Source organism: Myiozetetes cayanensis, unplaced genomic scaffold (assembly GCF_022539395.1).
Source record: "Myiozetetes cayanensis isolate MyiCay16 unplaced genomic scaffold, myiCay2020 scf18, whole genome shotgun sequence".
NCBI classification, from domain to species: domain Eukaryota; kingdom Metazoa; phylum Chordata; class Aves; order Passeriformes; family Tyrannidae; genus Myiozetetes; species Myiozetetes cayanensis.
In genome coordinates this window covers 891,092-914,963 of record NW_026087389.1, presented here as the reverse complement: position 1 = coordinate 914,963, position 23,872 = coordinate 891,092, and the positions used below count along the sequence as shown (strand labels likewise).

General features: G+C 47.4%; 1 protein-coding gene across 3 annotated transcripts in view; it reads left to right on the top strand.

The window, feature by feature from the left end:
- The window catches only part of GRM7 (glutamate metabotropic receptor 7), a 216,276-nt gene that overhangs the window by 163,037 nt on the left and 29,367 nt on the right, over positions 1–23,872 (top strand). For 2 of the 3 annotated variants that reach the window (XM_050313092.1, XM_050313093.1), the window contains exon 8: positions 7,634–8,569. The exons of the other annotated variant lie outside the window; for it this stretch is intronic. In XM_050313092.1, the coding sequence (XP_050169049.1) occupies positions 7,634–8,569 (936 nt within the window). The remainder of the gene's footprint in view (positions 1–7,633; positions 8,570–23,872) is intronic. 3 annotated transcript variants of the gene reach the window in all.

The following is a 23,872-nucleotide window of genomic DNA, read 5'->3' as shown; positions in this document are numbered from 1 at the left end:
AGAGAACGTGTATTGAGTGGGTCAAAAATAATCACTATTTAAATGTCCCTGAATACTGATTTCTGAAGAAAATCACCGTGGTTTGTGGCAGGACTATAATATCAGAGTATAACATGGAATTTAATGTGTCTCCAGCCAATCATTCACATGATGGGCAATAATGGCCCCAAATAAACAGCTGCACAGGGTCTTTAGTCTGCTCCAAAAAAACTTGAGGGAAAGGCTTTATTTGCTTTGTTTTCCTGCTTTATTTTGTTTCTTTTTCACTAAACTCAAAATGTACATTTTATGTGAAAGTGCTGCATAAATGATTCCCATGAAACAACCTTGTTTACTTGTTAATTGCACCTTTTAATGGTGGGGGGAGCTAGGTTTGACCATTAACAGCAGCATCCGAGCAGCTGCTTCCCAGCTGGAAGTGGAATGAGATATTTTATCCCATTTTACCAGTGCCTGTCCTTTAACTGGCTGGTGAAGGGTCGTGCAGGTTTAAACCTCCCTTTGCAAGGACTGATCTTGCCCTTTTTCTCCCAAAAATGCAGCTGGAGAAGGTGGTTCTGGCTTTTCTCCTCGACCCCTGGTACGAAAGGCTGAGTTCACCCTGGGCATGGGAGCTTCACTGATGGCCCTCCCTCCCCATCCCAGCTCCCCACTGCCAGCTGCTCCCTGGGAGGGGCAGCAAACCAGGATGCTCTCCATGATTTTTCTGAGTGTCCCACCCTGTTCATGGGAAGGAAATTCCCTGCACTGGAAGGTGCTGCTCACCCAGGAGTGCCTTGCACTGAAGCACTTCAGGTACTCACCTGGAGGGAAGGAGATGCCAGGTCCAGCCCTTCTTTCACTTAATGGGAGGGGAAGGCGAAATCTGGTGTTATTACTGCTTTAGTGTGCAAAGTGTGATGAAACACATTAGTTTTGCAAGGGTAATTAAAAAAAAAATAATTAAAAAAAGCTCTGATTTTAATTCTTTCGGACAGAATTTTAGTAGAGTTTCAACCAGGCCAATAATGTTATTGTAATTTTCTGTGCACATCTGCAGTTCTTTTAGGGCCCAACTGACTGAGCATAACCTGAGCAGGATAATTTAATACTGGTAATATTATTAATATCACTGCAGCTATCTACTTAGGGTCGAAATGAGCTGGATTACTGAGCTCCCCTCAGAATTCTGTACTTCTGTGCTCTCCCTCCCTGGCCCACGTGTCCTTCTGCCTGCGAGTCGTGACAAGAAAATTGCTGAACCATTGATGGTGATGCTGGAAAAAGGGAAAATTGGGACCAAATAATGTGACTAGAAAATACTGGTCTTCGAATGAGCCTGGGAATTAGTAGGATAAATAAATGAAAGGGTTTTGAGTTGGCAGGCACTGGAAGATAAATGCTGTCCAAATTCCACGCGCTGTTTGGTTCCTCTCCTCAGTGCCCTTTCCGCTCTGGAAGTTGTGTGTTGGTTTTGGCAGAAGCAGAACTTTTTCACAATCATAAATAACAGGAAAAATAAGAAGTTGTTGGCTCATCAGAGAGACAAGCAAAGATAAAGAGCCAATCCTTTCCTCAAATATGAGGTAAGGTTGTCTCATGGCTGTGCCATGAAAAATAACTCATGAAAGGAGTTTTCAGGTGAAAAATCAGAATTCCTGGATTTATTTATTTTTAGATGTGCCATTGTCATCCAGGCTCGTGATTGGCCTTGTGCTGAGCTGTGGTTTATGGGTTTTGGGATTTGGGCCTGGGGTATTCTCGTCATCCTGCTCAACAAATCCCTCTGTTCCCCAGAGCAGCTGTGGCTGCCCCAGCCCTGGGAGTGTCCAAGGCCAGGTTGGACGGGGCTTGGAGCAACCTGGGCTGGTGGAAGGTGTCCCTGCCCATGGCAGGGGTGGGACTAGATGGGCTTTAAGGTCCCTTCCCACCCAAAACGTTCTGGGATTCTGTGATGATTCAGATTTTCTCTCATTCTAAGCCACCATAGGATAAAAAATTGCCTTGGATAAGCTCTGCTTTCAGAAGATAGTTTTACTCTAACCTATCAATTTAAAGAGACAAGAATTGTGTGGTTTTGGAAGCACATGCTCTTTTTTTAATTAAAAAATATTATGCAGGGGTTGCAGGATGAATACTGAAGATGCATGGTCCGACCCCTTCCATTAGTGAGGAGACAACACGAAGCTGTAGGCAGATACAAAAGCATTAAAATAATTAATTTTCAGTTTTATTGTGTGTCAACAGAAATGTAAGATAATAAGCATTTTTGCAAAAATTGTGGATTAAGCATCTTTCTCTATATCAGTGTTGTGCTAGAAATGTCCTTGCTTTAATGTAGAACAAATAGCCCTTGGATCTCATTAAAGAGGGTATTATAAGTGCTCAGTGGAACTTGCTGCTGGTGTAAAGCAGGTGAGGTTGGTAAAAAATGATGACAAATATTAAATGAAAGGCAAAGTAAGAGTAGAAAGGAATGACAAAAATAAATGAGGGTTAAGAAGTGCTTATTGTGAGATCACCAAAGGGGATCTGTGGTCTGGGAACAAAAGTGATGGGATTAGTTGAAGTTTGCAACCATAATTAACTTAGCGTGTTAAAGAGGGTGTGGCCCAAACTGGTGAGGGGCACCTCGAGTGCTGTGTCCAGTTTGGGGCCCTCAGTTCAGGAAGGACATGGAGGGGCTGGAGCGTGTCCAGAGAAGGGAATGGAGCTGGGGAAGGGTCTGCAGCACCAGGAGCAGCTGAGGGATCCTCAGGCTCTCCCCGTGCTCCTCACGTGGCAGTAAATGTGGGAGCAGGTCCCACATCTTCCAAAAGCCTTCAGGAGAGTGATTTTGTGCCCAGGTTCCTGCAGCACTCGCCCTGTGGGATGCCTGCCCACGGCTCCAGGAGCCCTCACAGCGCTAATGAGAGCAGAGGCTGGAGCTGTGCAGGGTGAGACTGATCCTGGGGGCATTTTCCTCATTAACCAAAGTCTGAATCAGCAGGTGGGAAGATTAGGGTCTGGCATTATGGGAAAGTTGTCACCGTTTTTTGACAATGTTTCTGATTTGTCTGACAATGAAAAATTGCAGGGTTTTGGCTGGGAGCCTTTGGGAAGTGACGAGTTTCCATTATTTTCAACTAGAAAGTTGCAATTTGCTAGTTTGGTGTGTGTTTAGGGACAGACTCAGTGGCTACTGTGCCATGAGGACAGAAACTAGACAGGCAGCAGCAGGAGAAACCAGGACAAAATATATGTAAGGATGTTTAACTTCTGTTTATAAGGAAGATATGCTGGAGAGGCCTCGTCTCTGGTGTCGGGAGGCAGAGCTGGGCTGATGCTCCATCTCACCAGTGAGGAGTTCCCGTGGAACAGCACTGGGAGCAGGGAGTTAAAGTAGCTGTGGTGAGCAGGGGGAGCTGCAGAGCTCAGGGAGGCATTGGGGTGCTCTGTGAGGAGTAGGGGAGCCCAGGATATGCCTCAGCCACAGCATCCCTGGCCCAGCACAGGTGCTCTGGCAGCAGCTGCAGATCTGGTTTAGCCAAAAGTGTGGGGGTTTTTGCCTCTCTCACCCTGCAGGCTCTGTGCTGTCTCAGGGCTTCCTGTCAACCCTGCAGACAGGGAGATGAAATGAGTTACAACAGAAGGGAAAAACCTCATTCCCATAGTCTGGGGCAGCCACTGCAGCAGCTTTGCATCCTCTCTGGTTTATCATCACCGTTATCTCCTGAAGGGATTTCAGTTGATATTTTGCAGAAGGCTCTGCTGACGATGTGTTATTGACATATTCTTAGCTTAAAACCATTATCATGGTAAACCCCTGGATTTAAAAACTAATTACAAGACATTAATAGCTGAGCCTAAGAGCTAAGTCATGCAAATATTGCTGCCTGCAAAGGAGAATGTACACAAATGTTTGAACTGCTGAGTTAGTTTCTGGAGTCTGGAGGGTGGCAATAAATCCCAGCCCAATCCTCTGCCTCGTGTCCTGATGTGTCCGTGAAATTAATGGCACCGTCGTTATGAAAGTCATATCAGGGAACGTGGCTATTTTCTTCCCCAAGTAGGTTAATTACCACTAATGTAATTATTTTTGTACTGATTTTTATTTTAATCAAACATTGCATGAAACAATTAAGTTCAGAACAAATGGCTTATTACGGGAATGTTTGTGGCGCTGGGAAGAAAAGCAGCGATGTTTGAATTATGCACTTCTATTGAGTTACTTTGTTCATTAAAATGAACAATTACATTAGGCCTTATGAGACAGACTAAGCATTTCTGGTTAATGTTTGTTCTGTAGTGAACATAATGAGAATTTATATTGGAAATGGATCCCATCCCTCTGGCTGGAGGCGTTTAGGAACTGGGCCATTCGTAGGAGTCGGGAGAGCTTGGGGAAGAGAGAGAGTGAACCCCTGACCCAGGTGCTGCTGCATTGCCCCATGGCGGGGGAGGGAGCTTTTGCTTTTCTTTGGGGTTTTTTGTTTGTTTTCTTCTTTGCTGGTTCTGGTTTGGGGTTTTCTCCTCCCTGCTGTGCTGGCAGGGCCGACCATGGTGCCCCACTGCCCCACATGCCCTGCTGGATCCCTGGGGCACAGCCAGCTCCCAGGTTCTGTTCTTAGCAGCTGTATTCAATGTCCTACACTGTGGTTTAGAGGTTTTTTCACCGTTTATCAGATCAATCCAGCAGTGCATGAACTGTCATAGCCTGCTCATGATGCTGTTGAAGATGTGCCACTTGACGTGTCGATAAGCAGGTGATGGGTAAATATGTGATTTTCCAAGACATTAGACACATCTCCACAGCATCTGGTGCAGTTTAGGTTTTACATCCTTCCCAAATCACGCAGAATTGCCATGGAGAGGAGCTCCTTGTGTTCCTCAGCACTGACCAGGTCAAGTGCTAAGCTCAAGATGTGGAATTGTTGGCTCACTGTGAGTACAGGGCGTCTGGCTGCCCCTGGAAGTGGTGTTGGCTTGGGAAAAATAAATTCCCTTATCCTCTGTGTGCCAGTTTGATGTAGGACTGAAATGGAAGGTTCTACATAAAACCCCCAATTTTTTTATTAACTGCAAGAGTACCTTCTCCTGCTTTATGAAATTCCTGCTTTGTAGACTGTGATTAACATTTTCTGATTGTCCCTGGAGGTATTTAAAAGATGTGTAGATGTGGCAGTCAAGGACAAAATTTCTTTCAAAATTACACTTTTCTGAGTGGGGAAAGTGTCTCTGGTTTGACTGAGGTTCTCACCTCCTGTGCAGGTGCTGGTGCCCAGCACATTTCCTCACAGGCACTGGGCAGCATTACTTTTCTCACCAGAAACAGCAGAACTCTGCAAATCATTCCGAGCCCAGTGATGAGTTCTCATGGTGTCTCTCCAGGAGGCCAGAAAAAGGACTTCCCACAGTTTTACCTGATCTTCTATTTATCTCTATGCACACAGTATCTGTGCAGAATAAAGCACCTTCAGGCTGTCCCAGGTTCCAGCAATGCCGAGGAATATGTCTGAGAATATGGAAATTCATCCTTTTGTAGCTGTAAGGGGAAGCAGGGATATGATAACACATTAATCAGTCTGCGGTTCTGAAGATACTAGCATGTGGAAAATTGTGAAAATCATTTCATTGCTGCAGACTGGGTCAAAATCTGAGCAGTTGGGATGATGTTCTCATTTCATATCGATGTCTGCTGGAAAAGGGCTTCAAATAACGTCTGTGGTTAATAGTTATGATTGAAAATGGAGGCTCTGGACTGGATCAGTGACTCACTCTCTTGGTATAAACACCCAGGTAAGTTGTAGTTCCCTTGTCTCAGTCCACCTTGGAAAAGGGCAAAATACAAATCAGGGACTGAGAAGAGTAAAGGGAGCAGCAGAGGGTCAATCAGCTGCTTTCTTAAGGAATTGCCATGAACTTTTCACACCTGCTTTAGGGGTCAGAAATCTCAGCCCTGGCTCTCTTTCCTCACCATCTCTTTGGGTCTCTTTGCACCGGCACCATCTGTGCCTCTGCAGTGTGCAGGTGATGTGGGCATGAGCCAGTTCACTCCAGCTCTCCTACAGGGCATTCCCACAGCCCAGGAGCTCAGCTGCAGCTCTGTAGGGGCTGTTACCACTGCACTGGAGCAGTGCTGGAGCTGGGCATGGAAATGGATTTCCTGGCTCCTTCACTTCCAGGAAGACCAAACTGCAATTTACCAGTGCAATTAAATGAGTCGTTGTATTCCCCTTTATGGTTTGCCTTCTGCAGGCTGCACACCTTCAGCTCAGCACAGCCTGAAAGAAGGGTTCACAGATCTTTCTCTTTTCCATGGTACTGAAGGTTAATGAATTTTCCCAGGCAGTGGCAGAGCTCTGGAATATCTGTTATGGAGGGATTATTTTACAGTGTTCACAGAGAGGCTCCTGGTGCTGCAGGGTTTGAGCAGTGTGTGACTTCGGGGTTTGGTTTTTCCACATGTATGAAATTAAGAGGATACAGGATCTATCTTGAATTAAATTAGGAAAGTGCAACTAAATCCTTCAATTTAATTCTTGCAAACCCCAAGTCTTCCTGTGGACATGAATAATCAAGGCAGCTGATTCAAGAAACACATCTTAGAATTATTTACCTGTAGGGAAAATAGTGGAGCTTGTCAGCATTTAAGTGACCTGAAGAGAAATAGCTGAAATTTTGTTTTTAATAACACTTATTCACATCTGTCCCAGGGGATCAGGTTTTATGTTTGGAAAAGACTCACACACAGAGCAGCTGACAGAGCCACTGAAATGCTGCTGGGCAGCTGAGTTGGTAGCTGGTGCTGGGAACACCAGGACCTTCCCAGTGGTTCCAGTCTGGACTGTTTCATGGGGGCTCCAGTGCTGAACCCCCCTTGTTCCTGGAAACTGGTGAGTGGCTTGAGTCGGACGTAATTTGAAATGATTTGTGAGTCTAATTTTCCACAGTACTTGGGAACCTTCGTCACATACTTTGGAGTTCAGGATTCTCCAGACTGCAGAACAAGTGAGACTTTCCCTGCATTTAATATAATCATTTATCATTTGCATTCCCAGAAGCATGTGTGGTATTTCAAAAGCTGAATGTGACTTTGAAATGAAATATTATCTAATTATTGCAGTTTTCATTGGTGACCATTTTCTCTGTCCTTCGTATTTCTTACCTGGCTCATGCTGCAGACCTTGCCACGTTCTCGCTGATCCCATGCCCTGTGTAAAACACATTTTCACCTCATTTAAAATATTCACCTGATCAGCAACAGTTCCAGGAAGGAGATCTCTGTTTTGGTCTTGGGAAGAAGTCCCAGGTTTTGTGGAAAGCATTTGTGAATGTGAGTCCTGCCTTCCCTCAAGCACTGCAGCGTTCTTGTTAGTTGTCATAAACAAGAGGCTTTCACTCTACGGTTTTATCTGATGTTGTGTATCGTTCCACCAGAACTAACCACCGATACAAATGAGGAATGGAGGCAGCAAACACAGTTGTGCATCAGAGTGCCTTGCAAAGACACCTGTGTGTGCAGTTCCTGGAGCGTTTCCAGGCATCTGCAGCCTAAAGAGTTTACCCAGTTGGGTTTTTCCCATCGGGGTTCCCCCTCAGTCCTCCCCCTTCGTTCCCCTGGGGTTTGTGGCAGTGCCAGCTGACTGAGAGTGTGTTTGTGTTCCCTGTGCAGATCGAGGAGATGCAGTGGGGCGGGGGCGTGCGGGAGGTGCCGCCCTCGGTGTGCAGCCTGCCCTGCAAGCCCGGCGAGAGGAAGAAGATGGTGAAGGGGATGCCGTGCTGCTGGCACTGCGAGCTGTGCGACGGGTACCAGTACCAGGCGGACGAGGTGACCTGCCTGCTCTGCTCCTACAACGAGCGGCCCAACGAGAACCGCACGGGCTGCCGCTCCATCCCCATCATCAAGCTGGAGTGGCACTCGCCCTGGGCCGTCATCCCCGTCTTCCTGGCCATGCTGGGAATCATCGCCACCATCTTCGTCATGGCCACCTTCATCAGGTACAACGACACGCCCATCGTGCGCGCCTCCGGCCGGGAGCTCAGCTACGTCCTGCTGACCGGCATCTTCCTGTGCTACATCATCACCTTCCTGATGATCGCCAAGCCGGACGTGGCCGTCTGCTCCTTCCGCAGGATCTTCCTGGGCCTGGGCATGTGCATCAGCTACGCGGCCCTGCTGACCAAAACCAACCGCATCTACCGCATCTTCGAGCAGGGCAAGAAGTCGGTGACCGCGCCCAGGCTCATCAGCCCCACGTCCCAGCTGGCCATCACCTCCAGCCTGATATCGGTGCAGCTCCTGGGGGTCTTTATTTGGTTTGCAGTCGACCCGCCCAACATCATCATAGATTATGATGAGCAGAAAACTATGAACCCCGATCAAGCCAGAGGAGTTCTCAAATGTGACATTACGGATCTACAAATCATTTGTTCCTTGGGTTATAGCATTCTTCTAATGGTGACGTGCACTGTGTATGCCATCAAGACTCGGGGTGTCCCAGAGAATTTTAATGAAGCCAAACCCATTGGATTCACTATGTACACTACCTGTATAGTATGGCTTGCCTTCATTCCAATATTTTTTGGCACTGCCCAGTCAGCTGAAAAGGTAGGTGAGAGTGAACAGGCCTGATGTTCAGGACTCACTGTGGTTCTAAGGACGTGCTGATGTTCAGCTTTACGTGGATTTCCAGATGAGCTCTCCAGTCTGCTTAGTCCCGAGACACAGGCACTGTCTTCCTTCCCCATTTAGCTCCTGGGCCATTCATTTATAAGCTGGCAAATGATCAATAACAATCACATTAGCCATTAGTTTTATTGTTGCATCCATTTCAATTGTATCCTTTCAGTAGGATAAGTGGGAATTAGCTGTCATATTATCCAGAAAGAGGCATCTCCTAACTAAATCGTTTTGAATACCAGATGTAAGCAAGAAAACTCTCAAAAATACTCAGTAGACTCCTGTGCCTCTGGAGTTGGGCACTGAGGGAGAGCACAGCCTGCTGAGTGCTCTGGGTCACAAACAGCAGCCCCGGGGCCCATTTACAGCACAGACTGTGCATGGATGTTGTAGCACGCTGTCTGTGATCCCCAGTTCCTGAACCCACACTCACCTGTGCAGAAAAGAGCTTTGCTTCTTGTTCCTTTTTTTGTCTCTATTTTGACTCAGCATTTGTTCTTGAACGCAAAACTCAGGCAAGCTCAGCACCCTGGAGGGAATTATTGTGTCCCTTGAATGAGGGAGCAAATTTCAGGTGCCAGCTAACACGTCTCACTTGGAGCTGGGGTAGAATTTCCACATTTGCAGTTGTTAAACTCACAGGCTGTGGAGGTGAAGCTGCAGTGGTGTCATCCAGGCAGGTCTGTGCTTTGGCTCCAGGCCTCCTCCATAGGAAGGTGCTGCACCAGTGCTTTGTTCTTTCCAGTTTGGGAGATTGGTTGTACAGATTTGCAGTCAGTTTTGTCCCTCGCTGGAGAAGGAGATCACTCAGGAGGAAGTCTGCTGGAAGAGGGGATCACCCAGGCTCACCCAGGAGGAGACAGAGGTTACAGAGTTTTCTGTGTCTCGTCTCACCTCTGCAATGGGCTTTCCATGCAGCCATTGCATCCCCAAAGGGAATTAATTTCAGATGGAAAGCAGGTCTGCCAAGGCTTACAAACACTTCAAATAGCTCTGCTTTCCCTGTCAAGGGAGAGATAAGAAGCAGCAGAAACAGCTTTAACCACAGTGGGGTCTGTTTGTGGCCTGGGTCTGACACAGGGAGCGTGGAGCAGCTTTTGGGCTCCCTGCCTGGGAGTGGGGCCTGCAGGTGACCCAGATGAAGGGCTTTAACCTGTTGTCTGCAGAGATGTAAGCAGCTGATAAGAAAACACAAAGAATTCCAAAGGCTGCTGCCAGCATTCAAAGCTGTTTGGAGCAAAAGCTTCAGGTTTCCTTGTGCTGGCAGAGCTGAATTACCCTGGACTTGGAAAGCACCAGATTGGTGCCCAAATTCCCGTAGTACAGAGAGGAGATGAGAGGAGATGATGATTAATTTGGTTTCACACAGAGCACAGAGGAGGGTACGGGCCAAAGGCAGCAGCCCCTCGCTGTGCTGTGCCCCCTGCCCAGAGCTGGTGGGCCAGCTCATGGTGCCAAACCCCAGTGCCACCCCAGTGCCTTTGCTCCGGGGGCTTCCCCCTCCTGCCCTGCAGGAGATGGAGCTGCAATAGCTTCTGTGCTTTGCTCTCTTTTCCATCTCCCCTTTTGGAGTGGGGGTTGTACTTTTTGGTGATTGTTAGTGATTTCCTGTCAGATATTTCTTCTGGAAAATATTGTGCTTTAGCTTAGCCACACAGGCCTGGGCTGAAATGGAAATTGCACCTGCTGAAAATCTCATGCAGCACAATCTTTTAACCTGAGGAATGGTGTTATATATAACACTGTGGGTTTTGTTGTGTGGATTTATTTTATTTTATCAATAAATACAAGCATAATGTTGTTTGGTAGAAAGCATATTGAAAACACCTGCCTTGTTCAGGGTAGAGAATAACAGCTCCAACAACAAGAAAAGAACTCGAAATGTGCTGCAGGTAATTCATAGAAGGCAAATAAATTGAGAAGTAGCATTTGCAGCAGGTGGAGGGAGGCAGGAAGGTGTGAGGAAGGCCAGATACCAGAGTTTGTGCTACAGGATGGAGATAAAACATGAGGTGTGTGGGAGGTGGCACAGGGAAAGAGGTGATTCCAGACCTTTTTAACCAGTTTCTTTGTCCAGTATCTAAAAACTGAGAGAACACAAGGTTGGTTAGGATTTATAGGTCAGTCGAGGTTTATAGGCTTAGTCTGGTGATGCAGGAAGTGGATTCCTAGGGAATATGGAATGTGGTTGTCCCTCCCAAGTTTCACTGCTCTTTGGAGTTTCCTTGGCTCTGCTGCAGTGGTCACAGAGCTCCTGTTCCACCCCTGGGGATTGTCCAGGTTTGGGGGGTTGTGTGTCAGGGTGGGGTTTTTTGTGTTTTCCTACATACTGTGTATATCCCAAAATGCTGTAATGACCTTTGAGGAGCAGGACAGGGTACTGGGGACTGGAATTGTGCCATGTCTTTGCTCATAAAGATCCTTCCTTTAGTGTGGATTCTGTAGAAAGCCACTAAAAGGCTTAAAGCAGAAGAAGATGGGATATTGGGAAGAAATTCTTCTCTGAGAGGGTGTGGAGGCCCTGGCACAGGTTGCCCAGAGAAGCTGTGGCTGCCCCATCCCAGTGTCCAAGGCCAGGTTGGACGGGGCTTGGAGCACCCTGGGCTGGTGGAAGGTGTCCCTGCCCATGGCAGGGGGTGAAATAAGATCGACTTTGGGGTCCCTTCTAACCCAAACCATTCTATGAACTACACAGAGGAGTCCCTCATGAAGAAGGGGGGTCACTGTTCAACTTTGAGCTCCCAGTGCTCAGAACCATCACCAGCTGAAGGCTCAGGGGGTGTTTGAGTTGAGGACAGGACAGGGTGTCCCAGCTCCTCCTCCTGCCCAGTCACTGCCTTGGTTCACCCGGACGTTTGAGAGGGACTGCAGGGATGAAACGCAGCCTTTGCACTCCTGGTGTAATTGTTTTTGACAACAAAACTCTGAAATTCTCCCTGGGTGTGTGGGGATCTTTATCCGAGGCCAAGGGAGCTGGGAGAGCTGCTGAAGCAATTCCAGGAGTCAGGGCTGGAGGCACAGCCGATGCCAGGTGGCTCCTGAGCCCAGCAGGGTTCTGTGCCAGGGCAGCAGCTCAGGGAACCAATAACCCAGGGAGAGGAGCAATTGCAGCAGGGAAGGGGAGGATGGAAGGGGATGTGTCCTGCCCAGGGATTCACTCATCCTGCAGCCTCCTGCTTACTGTGAGCTGTCTGGGGTGGCACAGATTTGCAGGGCAGGGCACTGCTGAGGGATTGCTGGGGCTGGCTGGGGTTGTGTCCCTGTGTCCTGTCCCTCTGTGTGGCACAGGGACCTGTCCTGCCCCTCCCTCAAGACCCCAGGCTGCCACTGCTGTGGTGACAACTCATGTGCTCCTTCCCTGGGAAGGCTGTTCCTGGCAGGACACACCTGAGTGATGACTCAGGAGATGCATTTGAGATTAACCTGGTTCCACAAACGCACATGTTTGAATTTTATTTTCATTGGCTTTCTTTCACAGACACCTTCAGGAGCAGCAGCGTGACAGGGTGTGTGACATGCTCTCACACCCTGGGAACTCCACCTCACAGTGGCAGTAATAGTTTGCTTTTTTATTATTAGTCTCTCTTACAGTGTAAATTTTTTTAAAGCCTTGCACTGGTGCAGATTTCCAGAGTCAACACTTCAATGGTATAAGCAAAGTGAAGGGGAAAAACCATCTGTAGCAAAATCAATGTGAAATGTAGAGCTCTTAAAACACTGGTTTGCTTTTTCTGTCCCTAGAAGTCAATTTATTGTTAGGAAAACCAGTGCCTTTCAACACTAATTATTACCATTTTTTTTAACCTTTGTCATGTAATTTGTGATTAAGTGAATGTTAGAAGGTGGCTGAGGCAGGTGGATAGAAATTCACCTCCCAGAGCCTCAGGCAGTGAAGCAGTTGCCCTTCCAGAGATGCTTCATCCCTCTCTTCTTTTTCATTTGCAGGAGAACCTCCCAGAAAGGTACCTGAGGTAAAAAGCACATCCTGAATTTTAAGTAAGGTTTTGGGAGTAATTATTTTAGCAGCACTTGCACAGGAAGCATGTGGTAGGAGACTGGGAATGCTGGCTTTGGGTGTCCTGGTGTGGGACCTGGAGATCAGTAGGGCAGAAGGAATTCCCTGTGTTCCAAGAATTCCCAGGGGTTGTGTTCAGTAGTCTTGGATGTGGTGGGTTTTCTCTTGCCACTGTCCTCCCCCTTTCTCCTCCCACTGGTCAGCTGGAATTGTGAAGGACTGTGGGATCACAAGCTGTTTTTCTGCCCCTCTGGCTGTTTAGCATTCCCACACACACTGCTCCTTCCAGTAAACCTCCTGAACTCTGAGGGTGGGATCCTGAAAAATCAGATCCTGCAGTGGCAAACCTGCACAGCAGTGTGCTCCAGGGGGTGGGCATGGCAGGCTCCTCTCCTGCCCAGAGCCTGCCTGGCACTGTGTGCAGATGGATGGCGTCCTGTGCTCCTCACACCCTGCAGCACCAGCACCTTGGGAGCTTGCCAGGGCTGGAATGGTCAGATGAAAAGGAATCACTGTCTCTGCAGGCCTGAAGTCCATAACTGTGCTCTCTAACCACCTACAGATGTACTTGTGTGCACTGAACACCCCCCTAGGATCTGGTTTTCTCAGATTATGTCACTGGACTAATATAGAGAGATATGTCATCGTTATTTTTATGTCCCACGGAGGTTCTGCTGCCTTGTAGCTCTGATTGCTCTTATTTAGTAATTGTGCTAAGATTAAAATAATACATTTCTGGATGTGTTTACAAGACAGCAGTAACTGTCAGCGTGCTCCTGAATATATCCTCCAGATGGGAGTTTTTCTTGAATGATTTTCAGGACTTTTTGCAAGGTAAAAAGGTTCTAATTGTGACTCAGAGTGAGTGATGGTGGTTGTTCAGCCAGTGTGGTCGCCCTGCTTGGGAGCTTTATTCTTCCTGGAATGATGAGAAATGGGGAATGGTTGATCCCACAGTCCCCAGCTTCCATCAGCTTGGTTTTGGATCCAGACTGCAGGACCCGTTGGTTGTCAGCTTTGGTTGGTTTGGGTGTTTTTTTGTTGTAATTCAAGCACTATGAAATTTGAAGTCCCCAATCCCATCAGCTCTTCCACCTTTCCTCTTGTTTCTCTATTTTTTTAATGCCCCTTTTATTCAAATCAATAAGCAGGAGAAGTCAGGCATATTTGGCAGCAACATTTTTACTTATTGTGTTGAATGTTCCATAAATACTATAATTTGAAGGCACATGCAAAGTGGATTCTTATTCAGATTAAATAATGTCACATTAGCATGGGAGCACTTCAGTCTATGTTCTATTTTTTGGTGAAACGAAGTTACCCTTCAATTCTCTGTAACACAAATAGCAATTAGCCAGGTAGGACACACTTTTATTTTCTCCCCTGGGAAGGCTTGAGCTGACAGTTGCTATAGCAACCACCTGTGTGGATTTGGGAGTTATGAGGAATTTAATGCAATATTTGTTGGAGTTTTATACTGTTGGATGGTGGAGAAAATCAGGCTTTGAGGCTCACAGGGGCTGTGACTCTGTATGTACCATAATTTGGGGCTCATACAGGACACTCGTGGATTGTAGCTTCTGGTAATGGGACCTGCATAAATTAACCACAGATATTAATTCCTCTCACTGATGCACTTTCACTTTGCCCATCACTTCGTTATCTTAGGGATCTGCATGTTCAGGTGCTGAAGTTCCTCATTTTATCCAGCCTCAATTGTATCCCTGAGAACACTGTATGGAATTTAAGGATCTGGCATTAGAGTTCTCCTGAGAAAATCCTGAACTGAAGAGCAGCTTCACCTCATTTCAGTTCAGGCCCTCCAGGCTGGAGCTGTGAGGTCGGGAGATCCTCCAAGCACAGAGAATTCAATAAAATCCACTTTTGTGCAGCATTGGAGGGCTGCATTTTAATTGAGGGGAAATTAGGTGTTCTTTGAAATCTAGAAGTGAAATAATCAGTGGAATTTTTGGGAGGGTGATAACCTTCATTACAAAAATGATCCAGTGCCTGGGTTTTTATCAGGTTATATAACAGCACTACTGAAAAGTGTATAAAAACCCTCGTGAAAACCTTTGAATGTCTGTAGAGTTTCAAATTTAATTTCTGTAGAACTAATCGAAGATATTAAACAGCTTCTCAGGAAAGTTCTCAGTGAGATTTACTTTATTACCTCCAGCATTCATTTGGTGTTCAAATGGAAAGGGTGCTGTTTCTAGTCAAAACCAGACAAATTAAAAGGCTTTTAACGTGTCAGTGCTGCTGATTTAACCCAAAAGGGGAAAGTCAGTAATTACATCTGCTCAATGAAGTGGTGAGTGCTGAGGGAATTCTGAGTTCTGGAGTTGTCCATCTTTTGCCACGCGTTTGTTTTCCTCTCCTTGGTGCTTTGCTGGGAGGTTTCTTCCTCAAGCAGCATCTTGGAAGAATGAAGATGTTTTGGTAGGAAATGTATTACCAAATCAGGGCTCTTGTGGAGGAGGGATTTCTACCTGTGCTGGTCCCACCTGGGGGATCTCCCATCTGCCCATGTCCAGAGCCCTGCAGGTGCAGCCAGGCAGGGGAAAGGCTGCAGGAGCACTGAGGTTGCAGGTCTGTGCAGTCAAGGCAGGTATTGGAAGGCAGGTAACAGCAGACATGCACACTCTGAGTGAAATAAGGGCTGACTGGAGTAATTAGATCCTCCTCAGCAGCCTGTAAATTAATGGTGATTATGATTCTTCAAAGAGCAGGAGCAGAAGGAGCACGCGCCGTGCTCTGGTTTGTCACGTTTGCTGCACTGTAATGCTCCTTTAATGTTAATACGTACCTTTGTAGTACAATCTAATTGCAAACACTGAGCAGGCAGAGCCCAAGGCCACAATCTTGTTCCACATAATTACCTGAGGAGGGGGGTCCATCCCAGCCAGGGGCTGCCACAGCTGACATCAGGCAGAAGCGCCACAGTCGTCGTGTTCCTGCTCGTACAGTAATTCCTCACAGGAAGGTAGAGGGGAGAGCTAAAAGATAATTAACAATCAATTCTTTTTGCAGAATTTTCAATTATTGGAGCAGGTATCTTCATAATGGAGCAATAATACCACATTTGAATTTGTATGTGCTGTCTCATAGTGGAGATGGATTCATTTAAGCAGAAAGGGCTTTGTTAACGTCCCCAAGGGACTCTTTGAAGCCTGAGAGCAGCAGCTTTGATGTCTGATGTCAACACTGAGGGATCTCTTTGCTGTGATGATTCCAGCCTTTCCCATTCCCATCTGTGCTGAGGAGACAGGAAAAAAAACTATTTGGAAGATGGAGAAATAAATGGAACCCAGAAAAGAGGTGGAAATATAGAGGGGGAAAGTACAGAATCATGGAATATCCTGAGCTGGGAGGGACTCACAAGGGTCATCAACTCCAACCCCTGGCCCTGCACAGACACCCCAACAATCCCACCCTGTCCCTCAGAGCGTTGTCCAAACCCTCCTGGAGCTCTGGCAGCCTTGGGGCTGTGCCCACTGCCCTGGGGAGCCTGTTCAGTGCCAACCACCCTCTGGGGGAAGAGCCTTTCCCTGAGATCCAGCCTGGCCCTCCCTCCGTGCCGCTGGTGCTGCTCCGAGTCATTGGCACGAGGAGTCGGATCCAGCTCCTCCTCAGCCTCCTGCATTTCCATTTGCCAAGTTAACCAGGAGTCCCAAGGCTGGACAATGTCCCATTGATCAGAACAGCAGATTTAGGAATATTTTTGGAGCTTTTGCACATGGCCTGTTCTGAGCCCAGCTGTGGCTCTCAGGTTCACCCCCTCTGTGCAGGGCACAACTGCTCCTGTCCAGTGCATACACAGGCATTGACTGCTTTCAAAAAAGGGAAAGAGGGGAAGAAAGTTTTGTGGGGTTTTTTTCCCCTGGAATTTCTAGTGTGAACTTCACTGCCTTTGGCTAAAAAGCAACACAATTTTAAAAGGGAAAAACGTGTAGGTGTTTAATGCATAGTGTTGACATGTACTTTTTTGGATCCTTATTTTTTTTCAGAAAATGTAGGATTGCCAGGAGGGTTTTACATCTGAAAAGCCATCTCTGCACGGGCCCCTGGCAGCCCTATCAACAGTTTTTATCTGCAGCACAAACTGACAGCCCCTCACCGGGAAATAATTGCGGCTCCGTTGAGTCCAGAGGAGTAATTACTGTGTTGATGAAACTTTTCTCTGTGCTTGCGTTGTGATATCTCTGAATGTCAAACCCACTTGAGCTGACAGCATAATTTCCCCAGCAGAGCTGTTGCAGGGGCCATTCCACCCTGCTGGGCGGGACTGGGGGGGTTTCCAGTTTGATGTATTTCTGTGGCAGCAAAGGGAAAATCTCAGTCTTGCCAAGCCCTGTTTTGGGAATAACACTCTGAGTAGTAGCTGGACTAGAGGTAGCTATGTATAGGAACAAGGGGTGAATGTATAATTATAGAATAGCTCTTCAAAGTTAGTTAACAAGGAATTCATTGTCAAATTGTTTGCCCAACATGGGGAGGTGTGTGTAAGTTTATGTTTGAATGTCTTTGCTGAGTTTCCATTTGTGATAAGGTATCTTCACAAACATTGTGAAACCATCCCTGGAAGTGTTCAAAAAACATGAGAAGGTGGCACTTGAGGACAAGGTGTAGTGGTGAACATGGTGGTGCTGCTGGGTGGATGGCAGGGCTTGATCATCCTAAAGGTCTTCTCCAACCTTAACGAATGTCTAAGAGTTTAATGGTTATTCTGAAATTCCTGCATATGTGAGGCTTCAGATAAGTGTATCCCAAAGATAATGTGGTTTTCCAGAGGGACTGATGTATTCCTGCAACTCTGATTTTCTTCCAGCATGCATTTTCGGGGTGGGATGATCCTGAGTGGTATTGGAAGTCAATCTCAATAGGATTGTCCCCAAGAGGTGGCCAGAGGTCGGTGTGCTCTGCTGGGTATGGGAGGGATAGTTCAGCCTGACTTTTGCTGCAGAAAACCTCAGTCCCCATTTCTGCTCCTGTGTTTAAACAAGAGTTAATCATCTTTGCAGAGAAATCCCAGAGCTCCTGGCCAGCATTGGGAGCCAAATCCAGGAGCTGAAGGAGCATTTCTGTGACAGATCACAGCCAGTTTCTGAACCCCACGGGTATTGTAGAAACATAATAATGGTGTTTTGAGTAAGAAATAATGGCTGCTGATTCTAAGCTCATCCAGCAACAAAAGGGAAACCATGAAGGGCTTATTCAATACAATGTGAGTTATGCAGATGTTTCTCAATTTTCTTGCTGAACTTGGATGCTGGAGTCAGGGTTTTGTTTGATCAAGGCTTTCAGCAGAAAGAATGGGTCCTTAAGCACTTTTGTCACTGCCTGTGAGTGGCTTATGAAAGCAGCCTACAAAGGCCCCAAATCAAGTACCCTCGTGCAGAAGGAGTTTTGGTCACACAGCTGGAGTGGAAATTTTCTTCTCTTTGCTTTAGAATAAACAGGAACAAAGTGGAAGCAGCAAAGAAACTGCCAGGAGAGAGGCAGGAGGCAGCCAGGTGAACTTCTGCACTGTTTTGGTCAGGGAGCTTGTGGGATGGGCATCACAGGACTTCCCATGGGCAGTGCCTTGGCATTGTCCTGCCACAAAGCAGGGTGGAATGAAGAGATCCTGGAGATCATGGCAGTTTACTCTAAGATCCTCCAACACCAAAACATCAGGTCCCCTGTGCATAGCAGTGAGCCAAATATTGCTGGGTTTGCAGGGGAAGAAAACAGCTACTCTGGAAAGAGCATTTTTACTCTAGCAAGGGCAATTCAATGCAAGGCAAAGAGTAGGTTTTACTATACCCAAAAATATTGACCTGAAGGATTTATTTGTTGTTTTAAGTGGTTTAAGCAGGCCTGTAATAGTAATAAAAGTAGAAACCATCATACTCAGTCATAGAAACTGCCTTGTGTTTTGTCTTTGTAGCATAAGCTTAGCAAAAGCTTAAAAAGAAACAACAATGAATTCTTGTAGACTGAAGCAAAAAACTTGTGTCCCAACTGTATCCTGTCAAAAGGGATTTGGGGCATGTTTATATTTCTGCGTTTTGAAATAACAGCTCTTTTAAAATCTGGGTTTGTATTCATGCAGAAGGATTCAGCAAAAAGAGCCAGTGAGGATCCTCCTTCCCAGGCAGCAGAGCTGGGGGTGCTGCACCCCAGTCACGTCGTGCCAGTGCCCTGTGGGGTTGTGAGTTCTGGGGGAGCAGCACAGCCACCAGCAGGACATGTCCTGTGGTCCTGGCCAGCTGCCCCTGCAGTGTCTGAGCTGCCCCGAGCCCGTTCCACCTGGCTGGGGAGGGACTGAGGGGTCCCTGTTGTACAGCGAGCACAGCCAGAGCCCCCTCGGGCACCGGGCAGCAGTTCCCACTCTGCCCGTGTGTCCCTGGCAGCTTTAGGGACATTGTCTGACATCGTTTCCGTGTTCAACTTTGTCTCTGCTGCTGGTGGCCGGCTCTGCAGGACTGCAGATCCCAATGTTTTCTTTCCCAAAGTGAGGAGTGGAGTGGGAGGGGGGTGGGCAGCACCTGGACTGTGCCCACAGCGTGTTTTACAGGACGAGCTCCCTTACCTGGCAGGTATTTCCCAGCCAGCTCTCGCTGATGGATGGGCAGCAGTGACCTCGGTAATTGTCACGCCTTCATGAAAGGGTTTCCCAGGTTTAGCACTTCTCAGCTAATGATGTCAGGGCTCTACCGGGAGATTATTCAATCTGTTTTGGCCTTTGAATGGCTGAAGTATCTGTGGTGACAAAACGCAGCGGGGAGGAATGAGGTGAAACTCGTATTTACAAAGGAGGGGTTGCTCACTCAGCAATAACAGCTTTTCTTACGCTGTTAATTGCCCATTAAACAACATCCGTTCAGCCCTTAACTGCCTCTACCGGAGCAGGGAAAGCTGAGGTTTAACCCTGCCCATGCCCCTGAGTTTCATTGTTTCACCGTTAAAAAATAATGTGTGTATTGTGAAATGAATATCTCGAGTGTTCACAAGATCTGCGTTGGCCTCACCTCTCGAGACACTTAAGGAGTGCAGAGAGAGTAGGAGGACAAAACATGTGATGAACAGTGTGCTATCATCGTCCTCTTGTTCCCTCTGATTTACATTGCCAACATCAGAGCAGCCTGTAATGTTTAATGGAGATAATTAAATATAATTTGAAGACAAGATAGCTCTTTTTAGTGGTGGAACGGATCCTGCTAACAACTGAACTCCAACAGCAATTCACCGGTAAGCTGGAGGGTGGATGCTCTGGGAAGCTCAGCGCTGATTGTGTTAGGTGATGGTAACTAGAGGGAATGGAAATCAATTAGTTTAACTAAGGTGCTTAAACGCGATTACAGCTGGGGAAAGTCTTGTGAAAACTGGCATTAGGAAGTAGTTAAGATTTATGCTGGTGCTTTAATTGGAGGACCAAGGAAGTCAAGTGATTTGATTCTGCAGAACTTCAAAATCAATGTCGTTTTAGCGGATTTTATTGACTGGAAGATGAAATCTGATAATGACTGAAGATAAGAAAGAAAGGTCAGGGCCTCTAAATCTCCCTGTTGGTAATTGCTGCGTGTGCCGAGCGCTGGCTCTGGATTTAGTCTGGCTTGGACCCGAGCAAGGAGTTCTTGGTAATGCCTGAGACAACATTTGTTAGAGTCAACTTCCCTGCGGGAGCAGCGCTGGCTCGGCCGGATTGCAATCGCGCACTCGGAAATTCCCTCCTTTGGATGCTCTCTCTCCCCTGAGGCCCCGGGCTCGTCGCTGACAGAAGGTACAGTTTGTCACAAATTCAGCTTTGTATTTACAAGCTTCCTTGTGGCTTCCTCGTGCAGAGATAAAGGAGGTACAAGTGCTCCCCATCTATTTCCTCACGTGTGCCGGGGGACAGCAGTCAGTAAATACAGCTTGGTCGAGGCTCAGATGATGTGCAGATGATGTGCAGCTCAGAGGGCAGCAACAAACAGGGTTCGGCTCTTCATCCTGTTAAAATGTGTTTAATAAGTTAGAGATGCAGAATAAGGTCTGTGGGCCATTAGCTTTTGTCAGACGGTGGATGAGTTAAACGTTTGAGCTGATTTTGGATTAAAACCACATTTTTCTCCCCCTGTAATACTCCAGATTCCTTTCAGTTTGAGTACCCCAAAGGAAACTGCTGCTAAGGAGCTCTAAATAATTCAGAGTGAATTCAGTGTTACCTCTGAGGTGTGGCATGTGGGAGCTAATTCCAGAGTTAACTTGGAGCTGGTAACGAGGAACTGGGAGCTGTGGGGGATGATGCAGGGCATGGTATGACCTCATTAAACCACACAGGAAAATGGTTTGGATGTTGCTGTAAATTGTTATTGCAGCATCTAATTTGAGATGGAGATTTGGGTCATTCTTATGATAACAAGGGCAATGTTTGGTGATTAAGAGAGGAAGCTCTCTGTGACGCTGTGAATTAGCGTGGATGCACAGGGGGTACCTCCCAACGACATGGGGGATCGAGCAGTGACTGGAATTTGGCAGTTGCTAAAATGATAGACTTTTTGTAATTAAATCTCACTGAAATGAGCACCTAAATCATCTTGTGTGGTGGGATTACCCGTTCCCAGTTTAGCACAACAATAACCGCCCATCTGCGTGTCACAGAACCCCAGGACCGCGCACAGGCAAGGCCAGCCGTGCAGGAATGATGATGGATTGTGCAGTTGCCATGGCAACGGTTTGTTCTAATTGTGATACATTAGTAGCAACAAGAATTGCCTGGCTCAAGTCACTGAGTTAATTAAATGCAGACTTGCACAGCTCTGAAGGAATAATAGAGAAAATTAACACCTACCAGTGCCCCCCTGTACCACGGCAACGATTGCTCCGAAATAATCCCAGAGCCCTTCTGGGTTCCTGATCCGTCTCTCCTGGCCTGGCCGTGTTCCCGTGGGATGGTGGATGCTGAGGTGCAGTGGGAGGGCACAGGGGAGCCTGTTTGGACCAGGGCAGTGCTGGATGTTGGGGAGTGGGCCGGGAGCCCCCGTGATGGGCAGAGGAGGGGGCTGTGCTGGGAGGCACTGGCACAAAGCTGGCCCTGTTCACAGAGTGTGGCTGAGCCTCGGAAAGGGCATTTCCAGGCAGGAAGATGCTGCAGTTTGCTGGCAGGACTTCAGGAATGCGTCTGGGGGGGAACTATTTGGGGTCATCCTTCTTGTGGGCACATTTGAAATCATGTGTGGGGCAAACCAAGGTCATCTGCCCACTCCCCACCTCTGAAATCCCTTTGGTTGGTTGGTTGGTTGGGGGATTAACTTTTTTTCTGTATTACAAGGAATTATTTTCCTTGTTGTGCCAGGGTTTAAATTCCTCGTTGGTGGTTGGTGAGGAATGAAGGCTTTGATACCTTATCCATGAATCTTCCATTCTTTTAGGCAGCTCTACCCCACTCTCTGTTCACCTTCATCCTGTAGAAAAGGAAATACTTTTCCCAGAACGATTGGGTTGGAAGAGCATTAAAGCCCGTCCAGTCCCACCCCCTGCCATGGGACCCATGCCACTATCCCAGCTTCCTCCAAGCCCCTTCCAATCTGGCCTTGGACACTTCCAGGGACAGGGAAGACACAGCATCTCTGGGCATGTTAATAAATAAATGAATAAATAACCCAGTTCAAGTGACTGATTGGCTGCAATTGCAGCTGCTCTTGGTAATGAATGCAGCTCTGCATGGTCCCACACGCTCCTGACCCAGCCCTGTGGTGGCAAAGGACACGTCCAGCCACAAGTTTGTTCCTGAGTAGCCAAAGCAATTTGTAAATGCTCTGGTTTAAATAATAATTACATTATCATTTCAAAAGGCAGTGAAAAGCTGGCTTGCTTCATATGTACGTAGGTATTTGTCAGTGCTTTCTGTTACCAGTGCTCTACTCTAAAGGTCTCTAAAGAGAAGTAATAAGTGTAGGATTAGCCTTTTCCTTCCCCCCTCCTCCCTGACACCAGCTTGCACTTCCAGTTCCCCTGAAGGTCTCCAAGCAGAATTAGGTCTTACTTTGTATGCAAATATATGGAATATATTCTCAATATGGGCCTGGGTCAAACTTCACCGGCACTGGAACGTTCCCATTGCCTTTTCCAGGGTTTAGAGCAGGGCCACAGCCGTGGAGGAAGGGAGGTGACCACAGTTAGCACTGAGGAACGGGCAGGGCTGGGGCCATGGTTTGGTTCTGTGCTGTGTTCGATGGGTGAGGGCTTTTTTGTGGGGTTTGTTGGAGGTTTGGCACAGGGGTTCAGCTTGTGTGGACCATACTGGGTTACTTCAGCATAAAGGGCAGGGGTGGAGTGCCCAGCCCTGGAGGTGTCCAAGGCAGGCCTGGCTGTGGCACTCAGTGCTGGGGGACAGGGTGGGCATGGGGCACAGGGGGGATCCATGGGCTGGGAGGGCTTTTCCAACTGAAGTGATGCTGTGGTTCAACAGCTTGAGCTGAAGGGTTGGATGGAGACTCCTTCCCAGTCAGCTGGGTGGAGTCTGCTCTGGGAGAAACGGGAAGGGAGGGACAGAACCAGTGTGGGCACAAAGAGATGCTCCCAGAAATGAGTACCCTGCAACTGGCCAAGCTAACAGCAAAACATGGATTTCTGCAGAAAATGTCCCCCAAAACTGGAGTTTTTATTGGGGTGCCACCTCATGGGCATCAATGTGACAAACCCAGAGCATCACCAAGGTGCGTGGTCAGAATGCCACTGTCAGAAAGGTATTGCACCCAGCTGGGGAGGGGAGTGAGTCTTGTTCTTCTGGGAATGCTGGAGGATTTTAGCTTGGTTGGGGGATGATTCGGGGTGAGTTTTTTGCAAGCCTGGTATGTCAGTAGATAGAGGAAGTTCAGTTGCTGAAGTGAGTGGAAGTGAATCTTTTAACTGGACTGGCTCAGAAAAAAGGCATTTTATCTCAGAGAAAGACACCCAGCTGGGCTAGAGGAGCTGCACAGAAGTAAAACATTCATGTGACTGGACTGGGGGGGACAAAAATTGGAGTGAAAGGACAGAAAAGTGTTGAAGCTTGTTCTGTAAGATGAACCTTCTGCAGGGATCCCTGCTCTTCATTAGGAGCATGGCATGGGCTGAAATACCAGCTTTTTGGCTTTGTTAGGACTCCAGACTGACAGCTCAGGAAAGCCTGGACTACACTGAGTGGGACAGGCACTGAGAGTGCACATGAGCCTTCCTAGCTCCCTCTGGACTGCAGTCAGACCAGG